Source organism: Mirounga angustirostris, unplaced genomic scaffold (genome assembly GCF_029215605.1).
Source record: "Mirounga angustirostris isolate CCGP_5_RB_7025 unplaced genomic scaffold, mMirAng1.0.hap1 SCAF_14, whole genome shotgun sequence".
Classification (NCBI taxonomy): domain Eukaryota; kingdom Metazoa; phylum Chordata; class Mammalia; order Carnivora; family Phocidae; genus Mirounga; species Mirounga angustirostris.
The window spans coordinates 40,049,358-40,069,265 of NW_026991722.1; the positions used below are offsets into that span (position 1 = coordinate 40,049,358).

Below are 19,908 nucleotides of genomic sequence, written 5' to 3' on the forward strand. Positions count from 1 at the left end.
TTTTTAATTTGAAAATTTTTTTCTATAATTGATTTTTTTTTAATTGAGGTAGAGTTGATATATAATCTTACATTAGTTTCAGGTGTACAGCATGGTTCAATATTTGTATATGCTATGAAATGATGACCACAATAAATCTGGTTACCATCTGTCACCATGCATAGTTACAATTTTTTTTTCTTGTGATGTGACCTTTTAAGATTTACTCTCTTAGCAACCAGTTAGTTTTAACAAGTACTGTGGTGAACTTGAGTAACCATGGCAGTTGTCTCTGCCAGCCAGGCACATCTATACACAGATGTCAGATTTCTTACAATAAGATTAATAATCAATTTCTACAATGTTAATACTTCCCTCTTAGTTACATAATAAACTTTCCTTATAAAAAGCCAGCCTTGCCTGAGACCTGGCCATTGCTAAGCCAGCATGGTGGCTGAACTCATGGGAATAGAGTGATGAAAAGTCAGCAGGGTCTGAGAGGGAAACTCTTTGCTTCCAGACCATTCATGGATTTCTTTCTTTTGTATAGGTATTTTTTTTTTAAGTGTGGCTTATTTTCATTTAAAATTGCTCCGTTTATATTTCACATTCCCCTTACGTATCTAAAAATGTTACAGAATAGTGTCATTTCCTTTCACATTAAATATCCCATCAGCCAGGGAATTCCAAAAAAACTAAATATTAAAAAATGAATTTGAACTTGGCAATTCCATTCAGTCAACTGTCTAATGGGATATGAAGAAATCTCTTATGTGCCAAACATAGTGCTTGGGATTTTACACAGTTACCCCATTTAACTCCATACACAGCCTTGCAAGGTGGTGTCACACCCATCATTTGAGGGCCGCGTAGAGAGGCTTGCAGAGGGTAGTAGCTTGCCATGAATTTCACAGTTAATGAAAGACCGTAGTAAATTGTAAATCCAGGTGTTTCAGCCTCCATGTAACACAGTACTATTTAAGAGACGATCCAAGGTATGGGTATCTTGCTAAGAAAGTACCAGATTTGCTGGCAATCAAGTGATGGGTCAACACCACTGCATCTGGAAATACTGAGCAAATAATGGCGGTAGGGGGCATCCAGCCACTTCCCACATGATTAGCTGAACCACCTTCACACTCACGTTGCCAAACTGTGAGATAGCTAAACTAAGGCTCCGGACTAATTTATTCAGCTAGCAGGAAGAAGCAGTTTTTGAACAAAGGGGAGACCAAGGCCTAGGAGTGGAATTAAAACAATCTGCCTATTGAAGCCGGTTGGTGCTGCAGTACTGAACGGCCAGTTGGCTGCACAGAAGTCTTTTCCGCCCCGCCTGAATGGATAGAGCTACTGAAGGACTACCCAGGGCTCACCTTCAGATGAGAAGGCGAGTCCCATTATAAGGGATATATGTAGATCCGTAACACATCCTGGCAGTATGTTTCTGTAAGAAGTACGGGATGGAAGGTTTCATTAATCTGGGGGGAAAAAAAAATCTTGTTCCCGGAGCGTGTATTTTGGGAGGAAATTACACCATTGAAGTCCCCTCCTCGAGATACCCTTTTCCCTCCAGGTACATCATCCTGCTTTATCGATCCCTAGGAGGGAGTGCGTACCCGGGGCTCAAGACCTGTGCCTCGGCTCCGAGCAGCGCGGCTGGCGCTAGGGTCCCGCGGCTGGCGGGGGCGGCGGTGACGCAGGAGGCGGCCGCGGCCCAGGTCGCTGCGCGGGGAGGTGGGGGGGGAGGAGGGGGCAGGTTGCTCGGCGCGGTGCGGCGCCGGCCAATCAGGAGGCGCGGTGTTTGGGGCGAAGGGAGGGGAGAGGGCGGGTGGGGGCCTCCAGGTTTTCTCGGGTGCCGGGGCAGCGCCGCCTGCAGTTTCGAGCACAGGCGCGGAGCCCCGCGGGGGTCTCCGGGCGCGCCCGCCGGCCCCGGTTTTCCGCGGCTCCCGCGCCCTTTCAGGCCCGCCCCCTTCTGCGACCCAGACGCGGCTCCGACGGCGTCCGGCCTCCTCCTCTTCGGACTCCGCGGCTCTGCCCGCAGCGCGAGTCGCCCGGCCGCTCAACGCTTGGTGTCCGGGGGCGGAGTGGGGGCGGCGCCGGCGGGGGCGCCTCGCCCTGGGCCGCGGCGGTAATGTTGCTGCGGTTGCCGCCCTTGCGGCCGGGCGGGCAGCTGGCCGTGGCGGGAGCCGGAGTCGGAGCGCGCTCGCCGCTAGCCGGGACGCCGCCCTCGCCTGCGCTCTGCTCCCGCGGCCGCCGCGGGGCGCCGGGGCCCGGCGCGGCATGAGGAGGAGGCTGCGCGCCCGCGAGCGCTCAGCTCCTCGGCCCCCAGGGCCCCCGCGGGCCCCCGCGCGTCGCGCGCGCCGACTGCGGCCCCGGCGCCCACGCTAGCCCCGCGCAGGCACGAGACGCCGCGGCCGGGACGAGGCGGCGGCGCAGGCCTGCCGAGCGCGGGCGGGCCGCCTCCGGAGCGCCGGGGCTTCGCGTCCAGGACCCCGGCGGACTAGGGGAGCCCGGGCGTGCTGCAGTTTGCTGCGCCTCTCCGCAGGGGCGCCGCGGCGCGCAGCCCGCGCCTCTCCCCACCTGCAGCCCCTCCTCCCGCCGCTGCCGGGCGGATAAAAGGCGCGTCCTTGCCCTTCCAGGGCCTCCCCAGGTCCAGCGGTCCCCGGCCCTCCCCTCCCCGCGCCTTGCCTCCCTTTTCCCCCCTCCACCCCTTCCTCTTCTCCTCCCGCGCCTCCCCTCCCCCGGCTCTCCGGCCTCCCATTCATTCCGTCCGCTCCCTCCACATTCCTCCTTCCCGCTCTGGCCCTCTCCCCTAGGTCCTCCCCGCGCGGACCCCGTTGCAGTCTCGGGGTTCTTAGCACATTCATGGAAGTTTAGGGCCTGGATGGTGCCCCCAAGTCCGGCCTGAGAGCGCAGCCTGAGCTGCTGGCCGGGAAGAGGAAGATGTCTGTGCTCAAGCGGATGATGCGGGTCTCCAATCGCTCCCTCCTCGCCTTCATCTTCTTCTTCTCCCTCTCCTCGTCCTGCCTCTACTTCGTCTATGTGGCTCCGGGCATCGGTAAGCACCGGGACACACCCTCCCTTCCCACGGTCACACCGAAGGAAATGCAAGATCCTACTTATGGGGTTTGGAAGGTGCATAAACAGGGGCCCCGCAGAAAGCATTTTATTTGAATTTCAGACGTGTCAGATAAACTGCTCGGGGCATGGCTTTGGTACGTGAGTTTCGTTTGTGCCGGTTTAAATAACTTAAAAGACTGCATTAAATGGACGTAGCAAAATTAGGTGTGGTGACCCCGGATGCCCTGGTCGCTTTCTTGAGTATTCATGACAGCTTTATTCATTTAATAATACGTCTTTAAGCCTAAACTCGATGCTTAATCGTAGTTTTATTCAAACACCCTCAGATATAATAACTGGTTTAAAAATATGAAGGAGAAACCAACACCAGGGAATGTGATTGAGTTCAAGAATGTATGTATTCTTGTGTTCTAGGTCACTTTTTTAGAATGGGGTCAGTGAACATTTGTGCCACACTTCAGGAATTTTTAGGCGATGAGTTTTCTTGTGAAAACAGTGCTCCATTCTTCAGTCTGCTTTTCAAGGATAGGTAGACTCTGCTACCTGTTAGGATGATTTCTGAGATAATATAATGATTAAAATGACAGTTGCACAGGATAGTTTGTAGTTTAACATTTTAACCTATTTATCATATTTTGGGCCGGATATACTTTTTAAATAATCTACTTGAATTGGCTTATTTAATATTCTAATTACTCAGTCCCCTTTGGTTGAAAAGGTGCCACTCGGGCATTCTAATGAATAAAAAGTAAGAACTTCATATGGATATTAAAACACATCGCATCTCCAAAACTTTTTCTGAGTTTTTCCTGGTTATTACGTGTTTAATGTTAAAATATTTGTGGTATATATTTAATGTTAACGTATTTAGTGTAAAGTATAAGTTTAATGTTCCCTTAGTAATAGTGTGTATCTCCTGTTATTTCTTTTTAGACACTAGTAGTCTTTTGAGCCAACCATTTCTCCCTGGGTCAGCCAAAAATGTATGGCCTCTTATACAGTGAAAACAGGTGCAGAATTTTGAGATGGAATTAATAGCAGGGCATTGTCTTGTGTGATAACAGATTATTGTAATGAATTGCAGGGGAGAAGGAAGATGCAAACCTAGTGGAGACTGTTGCATTTCCTAGAACAGAATTACTATGTGACTTTTTCTTGATTAAATTTTTAGATTCAAGTAAGATGTATAAACTAAGGTAACGATGCTTGAGAAGACATAAATTGTTGAAACCTTGATGTATTCCAGAATAGGAGTTTGACGTTAAAGTTCAAACAAGTATGAATATTTTAAGATACTATTTTTCTTTAATGCAGATTTTTCTTTAGGCAAAATAAAAACCCCTGGAAGCCTGTAGTAGAAATGACAGTGGTAGTTCAGTGGACTTGAGAGTAGTAGCCAAATTATTTGGCTGGCTTTTCTTAAAGTCCTCTGCAATTTTGGCAGTCTTATAAATTAACTCTTCATTCTATAGCCGTTTTTACTTTGTCAGGTAGCTCTTTAAAGGTTGGAAATCTTTGGGTGATGTTAGTTAATCAGGCATTCAACTTTGAAAGGTTTTGCAGAAAAAAGGTTTTTTGCAGTTAGGTAACAATGTTTTTACCCTCTTGGTATTTTGGGTAACTTGTTGAAGTTGTGTTACTCAAAAAGTTAACCAAAGGAAATCAGAATTCTGTTACTTGGTAGTCCTCCTTTTTTTTTCTTGGTGCATCAATATATTATCTGTAGATTCTTAAAATTCAGTTGATATGAAATACTAATACGTTTTTCTCACTTATGTATAAGTTTAATGTTTGCCATAGAATAATCACTGATATGTCATAAAAATTTGGCAGTTTTCTTATGGCAATTAGGTTGACACGGTTTAAGCTACTGTTTTTGTGGGTCTTAAAGTTTATAACCTAAAAAAATTGATTAAAGCCAGTAAGGAGAATGAAAACCAAAACTTATAAAGTGCTATCAATTTGTTAAGCTGTATCTATTTCCCAAAGCCAGTATTATTTAGCAGAAAAAAAGTCTCCTTATTTCTCTTTTATTGGGAAGCAGTTTTCCAAAAATCACATGTTTGCCTGAAAGCTCAAACTTTATCATTGGCAACAAATACTGTCAGTTTTTGTTTTTTTGTTTTGTTTTGTTTTTGAAGTGCCTGGCTCACTTTGTTCATTTTTGGGAAAATGTAGGTCAAATACAGGAGTTTAAATAACCAAATTTGTCAGTTCTTTAAAGTGAAAGTGATAGTTTATGAAAAATATGGCTAGTTCAGCTCATAATGCAAAATCAGTGCACAAGTTGATTTTCAGGATAACCATAGTACATTGGTGTGCTACAGAAATGCCTTATGTACGCTTCCCGTTTCATTACAGATTTCTTCTTAATGAGATATACCCCAAACTAACTAAATTCTTATAACTAATTTACATTAGATGTACAGAGAAACTTCTTGAAAGATTCATCTTTCCATCTTGGGGCAAAACTTTCTTGTGACTAAAATATACATGGTGTAAGAGAGCACTTTTTATTTATCCTAAATAAATGTTTCAAATGTCTTCTGTTAGAAAGGCCCCATCAAACTCAAAGCTCATTATTTTAAGAATAATTTGAGGGCACCTGGGTGGCTCAGTTGGTTAAGCGACTGCCTTCGGCTCAGGTCATGATCCTGGAGTCCCGGGATCGAGTCCCGCATCGGGCTCCCTGCTCAGCGGGGAGTCTGCTTCTCCCTCTGACCCTCCCCCCTCTCATGCTCTCTGTCTCTCATTCTCTCTCTCACAAATAAATAAAATCTTAAAAAGAAAAAAAATAAAAAAAAATAATTTGAAACATTTTCTTTGAAATTTCTAATTCATGCAGGAAACACAGGGATAGTCTTTATATTATGAACTTTAATAACAAGGGAAACTGGTCTGCAGACACCCACCCCCACAGGAAGGCAGAATTTTCCCTAGCCCACCTGGTACAGTCAGGAGCCATTAGTTGTTTCTCGTTCTCTTTCACCTTTGTGCATGATTGCAAAAAAATGAGTGCAGTTTCTCCCCAAGGTCTTGACATGGCTGGATTGAGAGTGGAATTCCATTTAGTGTTTAGTTTCCAGTGCAACTTCCAACACAATATAATTAATTTTCCTGCTAAAGCATCATAGGAGAAGATGAACTTACGACTTATGAGTTCATTCAGCAAACGCAAGTGGAGTATCACAGATAGGCTGGACATTGAAGATAGATGACTAAGACACAGTTACTTCCTTCATGCTACAATGGGAGGAGCACCAGGAAAGAGCTGTAGCCAGTCCTTGGAACGCCTGCATTGTGGAGTGAGGGCTGGTTAAGGATTTCCAGAGGGAGCGGGCCATTGAGGATGAAGATTTATCTGGACTAAGCAATGGGACAGCATGGCCAGCATGGTACTTAGAAAATAGGAGTATTTCCATCTGGCTACCACTTAGGGTATGGGTTGGCAGATCAGCCAGGTTGAGAAAAAGTCTTGGGACTCCCCTGCCCAGCCTAGGGTTTTGGTGTTGAGGTCCCTAAAATTCCTGGCAGAAGCTGGTCTTAACTCACAAAGGTTTATCAAAGCTGTCTGTGATTAAGAAAAAAGTTGATGTGCCTATAATCAACGGGTTAGTATTGTGGAGAAGATTGCACAACTCCATTGGGAGTGGGGTTTCACATCTATGTGACTCACCAGAGGTTTTGACCTTTCCTAGATGTGCTGACAGACCGTTTTATTCTTTGAGTAGAGGTGGAATCTGGTTGGGGCACTTTGGTCTGGATTCCTATGGGCCCTTTAAGGAATTACCTGGCAAGTGCTTTGTTATTTGGGCCTCTAGGCGGTTTGTGCTCTGCTGGTATTGGTGTAGCTAATGGGTGGTCAGGGTGTGTGGGTATGTGTAAGGGTAGGTGTTAGGGGAGAGGGTGGCTTAGTTAGATCCTTGCTGAGAGTGCCCTGACATTTTGCCTGGGTTTCTCTTGGCTAGCTCAGAAGGTGGCAAGTTGCCCTGCAGCTTTCTTATTATAGCCCTTTAGCCTCCTGGCCCTGGCTGGGTGAGCCTGGTTGTGTTCTTTTTGAGCTGTTACAGTTTGCTTTGTGTTTCAAAGGTCCTTTGGGTTTTTTTCCTCACCAAGTTCTCTGACCTACATGGCTCCTTTCAGGGGTTCTTTTGATTTGGGTTTCTTTCCTCTGGGCCTTCCTTTGCCGGTCACTCATCCAATGCTCAAATTTTTGTCCTGGGAGTAGTAGGAAACATCAGAAGTTTTGAAAAGGGGAATGATGCAACCCTTTGTTTTACAGCATTTCTTTTAACATGGAGCATGGTGATAGAGGGCAGAACTAGCGGCAAGGAGACCAGGTAGGAAGTTATTTCAGTAGCTCAGAAGATTAGAACCTGATCAAGGTCATAGCTGGATCTGGGCAGAGTTGAGTGGATCGGAATAGTGACATTAAAGGAAAGGGAGAAGCTATAAGATGATGCTTGTATTCTAGCTTAGACAACCAGGTGGCTGGTCGTAGGGAATAGAGAAAGGCATGTGCTTGGAGGGAACTATTTTGGTTTTAGAGAAATTGAGTTAGGATGCCTGTGGGATATCCAGGAAGAACTTGTCAGTAGGTAGGAAGATGGACATAAGGACTTGGAGCCCAGGAGAAATGTCTGACAGGAGAGAGATTTTTGCTGTTTTCAGCAGGTAGGTGAATGGTCCTTACTTATTTCTCTCCCAACACACCTGAATGATAAAACTAACTCTGCAAGCAGAAGTGACTCACTGAGTCAGTTACTCTTAACGTGGGATGATAGGGGTTAAATCAAAATATAGAGGAGGCCCAAGTATACTTTGAAAAGTTTCCCAGGAGACTCTGTTACCCTTTTCATTCCCCAGTCCCAAATAGGAAGTCATTGTGGTTGCCACCATGGGAATTTTGGGTGGCCACTCAAGGAGAGCTTGTGGAAGTTGAAGAGAAGGTAGCCATGGATGCAATCTAACAGTTTAGGGCAAGTGGAGAAATAGGAACAGGAAAATGAAGGGAAAGTGAGATCATATGAGGGAAGTGAGGCCTTTGTGAATGAATGAAAGAAAAATGATGATTAGCAAGACAAGTGTTGACATGGGTTAATGCTTGGAAGGAGAATTACCAGTTTGGTAAGTAGGAGGTCCATGACAGCTACTCCAAGAGCAATTTTTGTTTTGACTGGTCAGATAGCCTTGAGTTGGGTAGTATGTCAGAGGTCACGTGAAAGTGCCTTATTTAGTGGGAAGTAGGGCAAAGCAGGATCTAAGGAGCCTTACAAGATGGGAAGACCTGAGCTTACAGAAAGGTTTAAGGACTGAGGACAGGGTTTGAAGATTTGAGAAAGGGAACAGATTACGACATGTGATCTATCTAGGAAGACTTCATTTATTTTTTCATACAGCAAATGTTTGTCTGCAGAAAGCACTATGGTTCAGCATCGAACAGGATCCACATGGTTCCTGTCTTCATAGATCATATGGACAATGAGAAGTCCTCACAACTGAAGAATAATATTCTAGAGTAGAAATACCATTTGCTATTTATTGTTGTGGGGTGGCACTAAACCGGTTTAGGTATTATGGAGAAGATGAAGCTGAAGCTGAGGCCAGAAGCTGAAATTAGGTAATTAAAAGATTGGCTTGGGGGAAAAATATTTTAGGCAGGAATGGAAGATTTGAAGGTTAAGAGGTGAGGGAGAAATGGAAAGTTAAACAAACAAACAAACGCAGGGGCTAAAGCATAGAGTGCAGAGGGGAGTGTGGGCTGAAGCCAGAGAGATGAATATGGGTCTAGTCATAGTGATCCTTGTGAACTGGGTGTGAGAACTTGGATATTAGCCTGAGGACAATGTCAAACCATTGAGCTTAAATTTTAAGTAGGAGAGTGATGCGATCAGATTTTCATTTCAGAAATATTTAGGTGGTTCTGGTATAAATGGATTAAAGGGAACAGGATTGGAATCAGTCAGGGAGAGCAGGTAGAGAGAGTGGGATCAAGTATATAGGTACATTAATTTTGGAGATGGGAGAAGAGGACATGAAGATGTTTGCGGTAGCAGGGCGCCTGGATGGCTCAGTCGTTAAGCGTCTGCCTTCGGCTCGGGTCGTGGTCCCAGGGTCCTGGGATCCAGCCCCACATCGGGCTCCCTGCTTGGCGGGAAGCCTGCTTCTCCCTCTTCCACTCCCCCTGCTTGTGTTCTCTCTTTCGCTGTGTCTTTCAATGTCCAATAAATAAATAAAATCTTTTAAAAAAAAGATGTTTGCGGTAGCTAAAATTAGACAAATATGGAGGAGGAGATTGAGGGAATTCATATTTGATTAGGTAGGTATCTGAGTTATCTGTTGAGAGTGAGGGGCTCAGTTTATTTGACCAAATCTTAGTATGGAGTGAACTATTTCCTAACCTAAGTTAAGAGATTTGGTTTCTGCCTTGGTCCACACTAGAGTAAAGAATTGTTGAGTGGCTGGATGTTTCTGATTAAATCACTTCTCTTGGTATGGCAGCTCCTTTGTTCTCTTACCACCTGACTCATCAATACCATTGGGATGTTATATGTTAGATACCTTGGGAGAATATGGAGGGATGGGTTGGGAATTAGAAACCATAGAGAAAATTGGATTGGTCAGTATATTAGTTATCTGTAACTTTGTGAATTACCCCAAAATGTAGGGGTTTGAAAGAACAAATATATTATTATCTCATAGATGCGGTGGGCTAGGAATCTGGACATGGTTTGGCTGCATGCCTCTGGTTCAAGGTCTCCCACTAGGTTACAGAGTTTTGAGTGTTGATCAGGGTTGTGGTTCACCCATGTGGATTTGGGCAGGATTCAGTTCCTTGAGGGTTGTTGGACTGAGGGCCTCAGTTCTTTGCAGGTTGTTAGTTGGAGGCCTCCCTCACTTCTTGCCACATGGGCCTCTCCATAGGGCAGCTCCTGACCCCATCACTTTTGCCATATTTTCTTTTCTTTCTTTCTTTCTTTTTTTTTTTAAAGATTTTATTTATTTGAGAGAGAGAGTAGAGCGAGAAAGAGAGCACGAGCAAGGGTGAGGGGCAGAGGGAGAGGGAGAAACAGACTCCGCTGAGCAGGGAGCCTGATGCAGGCCTCGATCCCAGGACCCCAGGATCATGACCTGAGCTGAAAGCAGATGCTTTACCGACTGCACCACCCAGGCATCCCTGCCCTATTTTCTTAGAAAAGAGTCGCTCAGTCTAGTCTACATTCAAGGGAATGGGAGGCATTCTTAGAGACTTCTGACCCTAGTCAGATTGCCATTCTTGAGCACCATATGTAACTCAAGCTGTATTGGTTCAGTATAAGTGAATCTAAATCCTGTGGACTTGTGGGAAATGCGGTATTTTTGGAGGAAAAATGGATTCATTGAAATCTGACAATGCTAAATACCATTCTTCATGTTATCCTTTCATGAATAAATTTGAGGTCTATTAAACAACATGGCAGAGGGGTGCCTGGGTGGCCCCGATGGTTAAGCATCTGCCTTCAGCTCAGGTCGTGATCTCCAGGTCCTGGGATGGAGCCCCAGGTCAGGCTCCTGGCTCAGCAGGGAGTCTGCTTCTCCCTCTGCTTCTCCCTCCTGCTTGTGCTCTCTCTTTCTCAAGTGAATAAGTAAAAAAAACTTAAAAAAAAAAAAACACAACATGGCAGAATACGAAAAGTGATATATATATGTATTCTGCAGCAGTGTTTATCATACTGCCTTTTAATGTTTATGAAAGGCAAAAAAGCCATGTCTGTGGATACTTTTAAAAGAGAAACGCTTAATCTAGGTTTGTAGTCTCTGTATGGTAGGTGTGGTAGGTATTCCAAATACTAGTTGGAATTTAGCTGGGAACTGAATGGGTTTTTCTGTTGAGGCAGTGTTATATAGGGTGGATAATTTCCTAACCTATCCCGTGGCCAGCCTGTTTATCACAGAATGTACTACAAAGCTTATCAGGGCACTTGGGTTTGTAGACCTTCAGCTCTGGTAGTCAGAGCTGTGGCTGCCGGTCTCCCCACCAGAGCCTCTAGGTTTGATCCTCTGTTCAAGGGTGTGGGGCCACGGGAACCTTGGACACAGAGGCCGTGGTGTCTCTGGAGCCAAAGCAAAGAAGTCCCAGGAGAAAGATTCCAGATGTAGCCGGCTGCTTTGTCCACTGTTGGAGCTTCATAGAGTTGTCCCTGCCACACCCCCAAGCCCCATGCTCATGGAATAATAGCCTTGTTGTAAAGAGAGAGAAGGCAAGACAGCCTCCCAACGATTGTCATTTGCCCCAGTCTCACGTGTCGTTGTTGGAAGAGCTGAAGTAGGCAGTTTTTTGGAAGAGCTGAAATGTACACCTTGGGGTAGCTGACTCTTCCACTGTGCTGGAGCTGAAGGCCCTGGTCATTGTTGCCCTGGAAAATGACTCGGGGGAAACATGAGCTCTCTGCTCTTTAGGTTAAAGGAACACGTAGAAGAGAGATAAACCTTTCTTTGGATAGCGTCAGATAGCAGTGAGGGTAGTTACAAAGAGGCAGATTTTAAGAAATCAAACCCTTCTAACTGAGCTATAAACAATGAAATACGTGCCTCAAAGGTGCCTCATCAGGCCGAGGGTAGATGACCACCTGTTAAGGCTGGAGAAGGTGCTCGGGAGACTGGATAGACTTCCGATAGCCTCTTAAACTCAGTGATGCTGTGTTGAACTCGGCAGCACCCTTGCTCACCCAGCCTAGGGGCAAACCTGCTCCTCCACCCCCACCCACACTGCCTTTTGTGACTCCCTTTCCCTTTCAAGCCTGCGTTTCATGTTTGTCTTAACCTCAGTAAGTGGGGAGGTGGTGGTGGTGGGGGCGCTGCACTGAGACAGTGGAAAGGTGCATTGCAGTGATTTGTCTAGAGCTTGGTTTTCCTGGGTCACATTTGGGAGTTTCCAAGAGCATTGATTTCCGCATTTACAGTATTCTTCTGGTCAATTTTCCTGCCGCCTTAGACCAAGCTGGCTTGTTGTTAGCATTTCCTTTGACTGCAGTCTACCGGGTTAACCAGAGCAGCCTGCCCCTGTCATCGCTGCCATCCTTTCCCCCCTCTTTTCCCTCTGATTCTGTTTCTCTCTCTTTTTTTTTTTTTCTTTTTAATTTCTGGAGGACACGGTAATTTAGTATTTAAAAGACTGTTTCTTTCCATTTCTGCCTTTTGTCAGAATAACAACAAAGAGAATACTATACAGGTGATGTGATTTGAGTTGAAGATGAGGCCAATTCAAGGTTTTGAAAGTAGGTTTTCTAAGGAAAACCTACCTATAAGGCCATTAACATGCCTTTGCAAAATTAAGAGTTTACTCCAGTTAGTACTAGAGATTTTTACTTCATGTCTTGGATTCACTAGAGAATTTCAAGTAACACCCCAATTTTATTTTTCTCTAGTATGTGAATCCTATGTCGGGCCACCTTGATTTGTTATGTTTTGTGAGCATACTTGTTTTCGGTCATACCAGAACTTGGCAAAGTTTGGTTTAAAGCTACAGCAAAAACGCTCCTCAGTTAAAATAGGAAAGCTAGCTTAAAGGATGTTCGTCAGCAGTTATATTTTTGGCTATGTGGCACAGCAAAATGTTTAGGAAAACATACTTAGTAATTTTAAATCTGAAATTTATAATTAACTTTTTTTTCTCCAGAGGCATAATAAATATGGCTTTTTGCTTTCATCTTTGTTTTCATGATTAATTATTCGAGTTAGTAAAAGTCTTTGGCTCCACCAAATCATTGTGTGATACCATTATAATAGGAGGTAAACATAGATTCTGCTATGTCTGAATGAACTGTGCACAAATTAGAAAGCTGTGTAAAGAGGATTTATTTAATATAAGTTAAACTAATATAAAAGGAAGATTCTACTTTTTTTGCTTGTGACAAATGTTATGTTTAAAGAATTACTACAAGCAGTGTTTTTCAAACATAAATGAGCTTAAGCCTTACTTAAGGTGGTTTGCATAAATAAACTTATTTCCTAGGTTTTATTACCAGAGATGCTAATTCTGATTTTGGTTCATTTTTAATACACATCCTAGGTAATTCTGGACCCTGGGAACTTTATTTCTGACAAATACCCCAAATGGTGGGTTAAAAAAAATCAAGTGCTAGATAGGTTTCTTTTTGGAAATTAATCATCTTAGATCATTTGCTCTTTCATAGAAGTAACCTTACTTTTTAAAAACCAGATTAACTTGTTTGTAGCATCATGTTTTACTGGAGCTAGAGGTGGCTGTCATGGTGAAGAATTTTTTTCCTCCAGAATAGAAATGGACAGAATGGACAAAACATCCTTTAAGACAACCAGGATCATGTGTTTCTTTGTGAGTGTGCAGTGACTCTGTGATTGAGTTAGAGGTTGATCAGAAACTTGTTAGGGTTTCTAATTATTAGAAAGACACATTGTAATTTACTTAATAAGACCAGTAAAAGTGATTAAAGCATATAGCCCTGCATGTTAGCCAATGATTTAAAAACATTTCCTATAGCATTTGGCTAGAAAAGTCCCTTTGTAATATTGTTACAGGTAAGTAGGTATATGAGATTTGTTACTGTAACCTGTCATCTTGATTGAAATATTGTGTCTTGGGTTTTTTTGTTTTTTGTTTTTTTTAAAGATTATTTGTTTATTTGACAGAGAGAGACACAGTGAGAGAGGGAACACAAGCAGGGGAAGTGGGAGAGGGAGAAGCAGGCTTCCCCGCTGAGCAGGGAGCCCGATGCGGGGCTCGATCCCAGGACCCTGGGATCATGACCTGAGCCGAAGGCAGACGCTTAACGACTGAGCTACCCAGGCGCCCCATGTTGTTTTATTTTTAAATATTTGAGGCTTGCTAGTGTTAATGTGACTTTACTGAAACCATTATATATATATTGCCTTCCTGATAATTAAGTTAATAGCTCAGAAATTATGACTTCTGCAATTTCCAGTTTGACTCAGAGGAAGAGAAATTGGACTTTATTTTTATTTGAATCAAGCGACTTAAGGCAGAGAATTATAAGGTGCCTTGTTTATTGATTTGAAAATATGCTCTGGCTTTGGAAGTCTTTTTTAAAAATTTTATTTGTTTGAGAGAGAGAGCTCGTGCGTACAGGGCGGGAGGGCAGAGGGAGAAGGAGAGAAAGGGAGAGAAGGTCTCAAGTAGACTCTGCACGGAGCCCATCGATCTCACAACCCTGAGATCACGACTGGAGCCAAAAGAGTTCGACACTCAACTGACTGAGCCACCCCTGGCTTTGGAAATCTTTGAAATTCATTTCCCACAGTGTCCCCTTCTCTCCTGCTTATTTTAGAGTCATTTTCCTTTCACAAAATAAATAAGTTGAAATTTCAAAAGGTATTTTAATTGTGAAACACAAGGAAATCGGGGATGATTGTAAAACATGTAGTTCATATACCACTTTTTTTCTCATGATAGAATTCTTAAGAGGATAGAGATTCATTTCACATTCACCTTATGTACTCTGAAATCATTAATTTTCAACAATTTTGTAATGTTTTCTGGGTATGTTTATTTATGGTTTAATCTTTTAGTCTGTAATTTCATTAAGTTTCCTTACTGACTGGCTTTAAGAAAATCTATTTAGTTGCCTGTATTCTTCTTCCTCGATTCCCTCATTTCCTCCTAATTTTACCTTTCTACCGTGTGGGGTGTAATGCTTAACTCTTTAAGCTCCTGCCTGCTTTAAAGAAACAGGTGTTTATTTTAAGGGAATAACCGTGAACTAACACATGACGGAGCAGATCGATATCTTGGGTTAGATAGTGTTTTCATATTGCCAGGTTCGGAGTCTATTTTTAGAATTACCAGCTAAGTGTAAACTAGCCTGAACTGACAGTCTGATTGTTTCGAAAGTACTTCTGACGTTTTAGGCTGTTTATGCTTCAGGATTTTAGTCTTTACAGAGGAACACCCCGGACACCTTAGTTTCTGGTACTGCTCAGCAAATGGTAGGCATTCAGTAAATACCTTTTGAACAAACACATGTCTCCACCTTGAACGTCTTTAATAAGACTATTGGAAAAGTCCAATTTTATTTAAAAATATTTAATTTTGATCAGTATTCAAACACAAATAATCTCCCAAAAATAAAACTGCTAAACTGCAGAGTGGAAACGGTGAAAGCACCAGGTGTAAAGAATTTCTTGTTAATTTTTAGTGTCTACGTCAGCAAAGCTGTAGCTGTTGGCTAAGATCTGAAACAGATCTATACTGTATATAATCATGGAATTCATTATTCCTTGATAAAATGGGATTCTGAAGGCAGAATGGTTTCATTCTCTTTATTCATCAGTCAGCCCATGACTCACTTGAAAGATGGGGGGGAGGTTATTATAGGTTGGTAATTATTTGCACTACAGATTGCCTTAAGCCCATACCTGGCTTTGAATTATTGTCACCGTGGTCAGATACTCTGCTTTTAAATAGTACTTTGACATAAAGTGAGTCATTTGGTTTACAGCCTGGCACAGCCTAGACATATGTTATTTTTTTGTTTTTAACCCAAGCAGTACTTTGGTCCTAGGCAGAGTATGAGCAATATTTCATATATAGTCTGGCGTAATCCTGGGGCTTACAGCATTATTACCAGAGATAATATGTTTAGCTTTACCATCTTGGATGAGTCATTTTTGGGAATTAGATGAACAAGGGATAGATGTGAGTAGAAGAAAACCTTTAGGCATCTGAAACAGATCCTTAGAAGATTATTGTGAGTTCAAGAGATTCAGAGATAATGAGATTCAGATATCTATAGTAATATCCAGGGGCATGTATAAGTGGTATTTTGCTTTTTTTCTACATTGTTTCTTTCTTTATATGTTCTGTAGCTGATAAGGGAAACTGCTTTCTCTCCTGTAACCTTTTAGTGCCCCTTCTGATTTCCTCCTCCTCCTCTCACCAGTTGAGATCTGGCTTATCTCTCCTTTCTCACTCCCTCATTACTTTTTACAGTGAAGATTTCTCTCTCTCTCTCTTTTTTCTTTTTTTGCCCCTCCCTCTCCTCTATGACTTCCAACCATTGCTTCTTCCAAATTGCTGCCCCTCAGACATTCGGACCTGTCCTTGAATCCCAGGTTTTCTAAATTCTATCTATGCAATTTATTTCTGAGTTTGTTTTCTGATCTTTCAAATGGGGAAAAATTATACCCACACCATGTGGGTGGTATACTAGTTTTCTAGGACTGCCATACACATTACCAAACACGGAATGGCTTAAAACAATAGGAATTTATTATCTCATAGTTCTGGAGGCCAGAAGTCTGAAATCAGGTGTTGTCAGGACTGTGCTCCCTCTGGAGGCTCTCGAGGGGGATCCTTCCTTGCTGTTTCCAGCTTCAGGTGCCTGTTGGCATTCCTTGCCTTTCTAGGCTTGTGGTCACATCACTCCAGTTTCTGCCTCCATCTTTACATTGCTTTCTCCTGTGCCTGTGTGTAATATATCCCTTGCCTCTGTGTGTGTGTGTGTGTGTGTGTGTAAAATAGCCCTTGCCTTTTTCTTATCTGAACATTTGTCATTGGATTTAGAGCCCACCCAGATAATCCGGGATGATCTCCTCATCTCAAGATCCTTAATTACATCTGCAAAGACTCCTTTTCCAAATAAGATAACGTTTTCACAGCTTCTGAGGATTAGGATTCACATATTTTTTTGGGGGGGTGGGCCCATTCAACCTGCTACATACAGGTGGTTTAAGAATTAAATGAAATATAATTATATGTATGTGTATTTAAATATATTTATACATGACCAATGTAGGTACTCAATAAATGTTAATTCATTTCCCTTCTCTTTATTTTTTTAAAAAATTTTACTTGTTATCTCATGCACACACACATGCGTGCACACACTCAGGGAGGGGCAGAGGCGGAGGGAGAGGGAAAGAATCTCAAGTGGACTCTGTACTGTGCACGGAGCAATGTACAGATGGAGTCAGAGACTGGAGTGATGTGACCACGAGCCCAGGAAGGCAAGAAATGCCAACAGGCACCTGCCCAATACAGGGGCTCAATCTCATGACCCTGAGATCATGAGTTGAGCCGAAACCAAGAGTCGGACGCTTAGCTGAGTGAGCCACCCAGGGGCCCCTCCCTTCTCTTGAGAAGCCTCTGCCCACCGACATTCTGCATCCCGGCATGATTTTGGCAGTTAGTACAGGCATATCTCATTTTATTATGCTTCACTTTATTGTGCTTTGCAGATAACAGATTTTTTATAAATTGAAAGTTTGTGGCAATCTTCTATTAAGCAAGCCTATTACTGCCATTTCTCCAACAATATCTGCTCACTTCATGTCTCTGTCACATTTGATAATTGTTGTAATATTTCAAACCTTTTCATTATTATTATATATGTTATGGTCATCTGTGTTCTTTGATGTTACTATTGTAATTGTTTTGGGTGTCATGAACTGTGCTCCTATAAGACAGCAAACTTAATCGATAAAAGTGTGTGTTCTGACTGCTTCGCTGACTGGCCATTCCCCATCAGTCTCCCTCTCCTTGGGCCTCCCTATATTCCCTGAGACACAACAATATTGAAATTAGGCTGATTAATAATCCTACAGTGGTCTCTAACTGTTCACCTGAAAGGAAGTGTCACATGTCTGTCACTTTAAATCAGAAGCTAGAAATGATTATGCTTAATGAGGAAGGGATGTCGAAAGCCGAGATAGGCAAAAGGCTGGACGTCTTGCATCAAACAGTTAACCAAGATGTGAATGCAGAGGAATGGTTCTTTTTTTTTTACGTTTTATTTATTTGAGAGAAAGAGAGCAGGAGCAGAGGGAAAGAGACAAGCAGACTCACTGCTGAGCAGGGAGCCCAATATGGGGCTCGATCCTAGGACCCTGGGATCATGACCTGAGCCGAAGGCAGACACTTAACCGACTGAACCACCCAGGCGCCCCTACAGCAAGGGTTCTGGAAGGAAATTAAAAGTGCTACTCCAGTGAAGCAAGTGAAAAAATCTTAATGCTGAAGTGGAAAATGTTTTAGTGTTTGGTTAGAAGATCCAACCAGCCACAATATTTCCTGAAGCCAGAGCCTAATCCAGAGCAAGGCCCTAAATCTCTTCAATTTCATGAAGGCTGAGAGAGGTGAGGAACCTGCAGGAGAAAAGTCTGAAGCTAGCAGAGGATGGTTCATGAGGTTCATGAGGTTTAAAGAAAGAACATGACAGAGCAAGGTGGAAGCAGCAAGTGCTGATGTAGAAGCTGTAACAAATGATCCAGAAAGTCTAGTTAATTAATGAAGGTGGCTACACTAAACAACAGATTTCTAATGTAGACAAAATAGTTTTCTGTTGGAAGAAGATGCCATCTAGGACTTTTATAGCTAGAGAAGGGGAGTCAGTGCCTGGTTTCAAAGCTTCAAAGGACAGGTGGACTCTCTTGTTAGGTAGGGGCTGATTGATGTAGCTGGTGACTTTAAGTTGAAGCCATTGCTCATCTGCCATTCCCCAATTCTTAGGACCCTGAAGAATTATGCTAAATCTACTCTGCCTGTGCTCTAGAAATGGAAAAACAAAGCCTCAGTGAGAGCACATTTGTTTACAACATGGTTTACTGAATATTTTAAGCCTACTGTTGAGACCTACTGCTTAGAAAAAAAGGTTTCTTACAAGATATTACTGCTCATTGACAATGTACCTTGTCACTCAAGAGCTCTGATGGAGATACACAATGAGGTTGGCATTTTCATGCCTGCTAAAACCACATCCATGCTGGAGCTCATGGGTCAAGGAATCATTTTGACTTTCAAGTCTTATTTAAGAATACATTTCATAAAGCTTTACCTGCCATACATAGTAATTCCTCTGATGGATCTGGGCAAGGTAAATTGAAAACCTGGAAAGGATTCCCCCTTCTAGATCCCATTAAGAACATTTATGATGGGAAGAGGTCCAAATATCAGCATTACCAAGAGTTTGGAAGAAGTTGATTCCAGCCCTCCTGGATGACTTTGAGGGATTCAAGACTTTGTGGAGGAAGTCACTGCAGATGTGGTGGAAAGAGCAAGAGAACTAGAATTAGAAGCGGAGCCTGAAGATGTGACTGAATTGCTGTCAATCTCCTGAGAAAATTCGAACAGACGAGGAGCTGCTTCTTATGGATGAGTAAAGAACATGGTTTCTTGAGATGGCTTCCACTCCTGGTGCAGATGCTGTGAAGATTGTTGAAATGACAATAAACGATTTCATAAGCTTAGTTGGTAAAGCAGTGGCAGGGTTTGAGAGGATTGGCTCCAGTTTTGAAAGAAGTTCTACTGTGGGTAAAATGCTACAAACAGCATTAACATGCTGCCGAGAAATCACTGAGGAAAGGAAGACTCATTCGATGTGGCAGACTTCATTGTTGTCTTATTTTAAGAAATTGCCGCAGCCACCCCACCATCAGCAATCACCACCCTAATTGGTCAGCAGCCACCAACACTCCCATCAAGAGGCAAGACCCTCCATCAGCAAAAAGGTTATTACTTGCTGAAAGCTCAGATGATGATTACGATTTTTTTGGCAATAAAATATTATTAAATTAAGGTATGTACATTGCTTTTGAAGACATAATGCTATTGCACACCTAAGAGACTATACTGTAAACTTTTATATGCACTGGGAAATTAAAACATTTATTTGACTTGATTTATTGCAATACGTGCTTTCTTGTGGTCATCTGCAGCAGAACTGCAATGTCTCTGAGGTAAGCCTGCTCTCAGTTCAGGACTTTCCTGCCCCACTTAGTCCCCCATGGATGTCCTGTTGGTGGCCGTCAGGCAGTCTGGTCCTTTCTTCCATCCTCCCTTGTGTGGCCACGTCAGGTCCTCGTAGTTGTGACCTG

The 19,908-nt window shown here is 43.1% G+C and overlaps 1 protein-coding gene across 6 annotated transcripts in view; it reads left to right on the plus strand.

The window, feature by feature from the left end:
- The first annotated feature begins 2,358 nt into the window (after positions 1 to 2,358).
- Positions 2,359 to 19,908, plus strand: part of B4GALT6 (beta-1,4-galactosyltransferase 6) — an 82,495-nt gene continuing 64,945 nt past the window's right edge. For 2 of the 6 annotated variants that reach the window (XM_064577783.1, XM_045886881.3), the window contains exon 1: positions 2,359 to 3,037. In XM_064577783.1, the coding sequence (XP_064433853.1) occupies positions 2,923 to 3,037 (115 nt within the window). In that variant the 5' untranslated portion in view covers positions 2,359 to 2,922. The remainder of the gene's footprint in view (positions 3,038 to 19,908) is intronic. The other 4 variants (XM_045886883.3, XM_054510333.2, XM_045886882.3 and 1 more) reach the window with 4 other exon arrangements.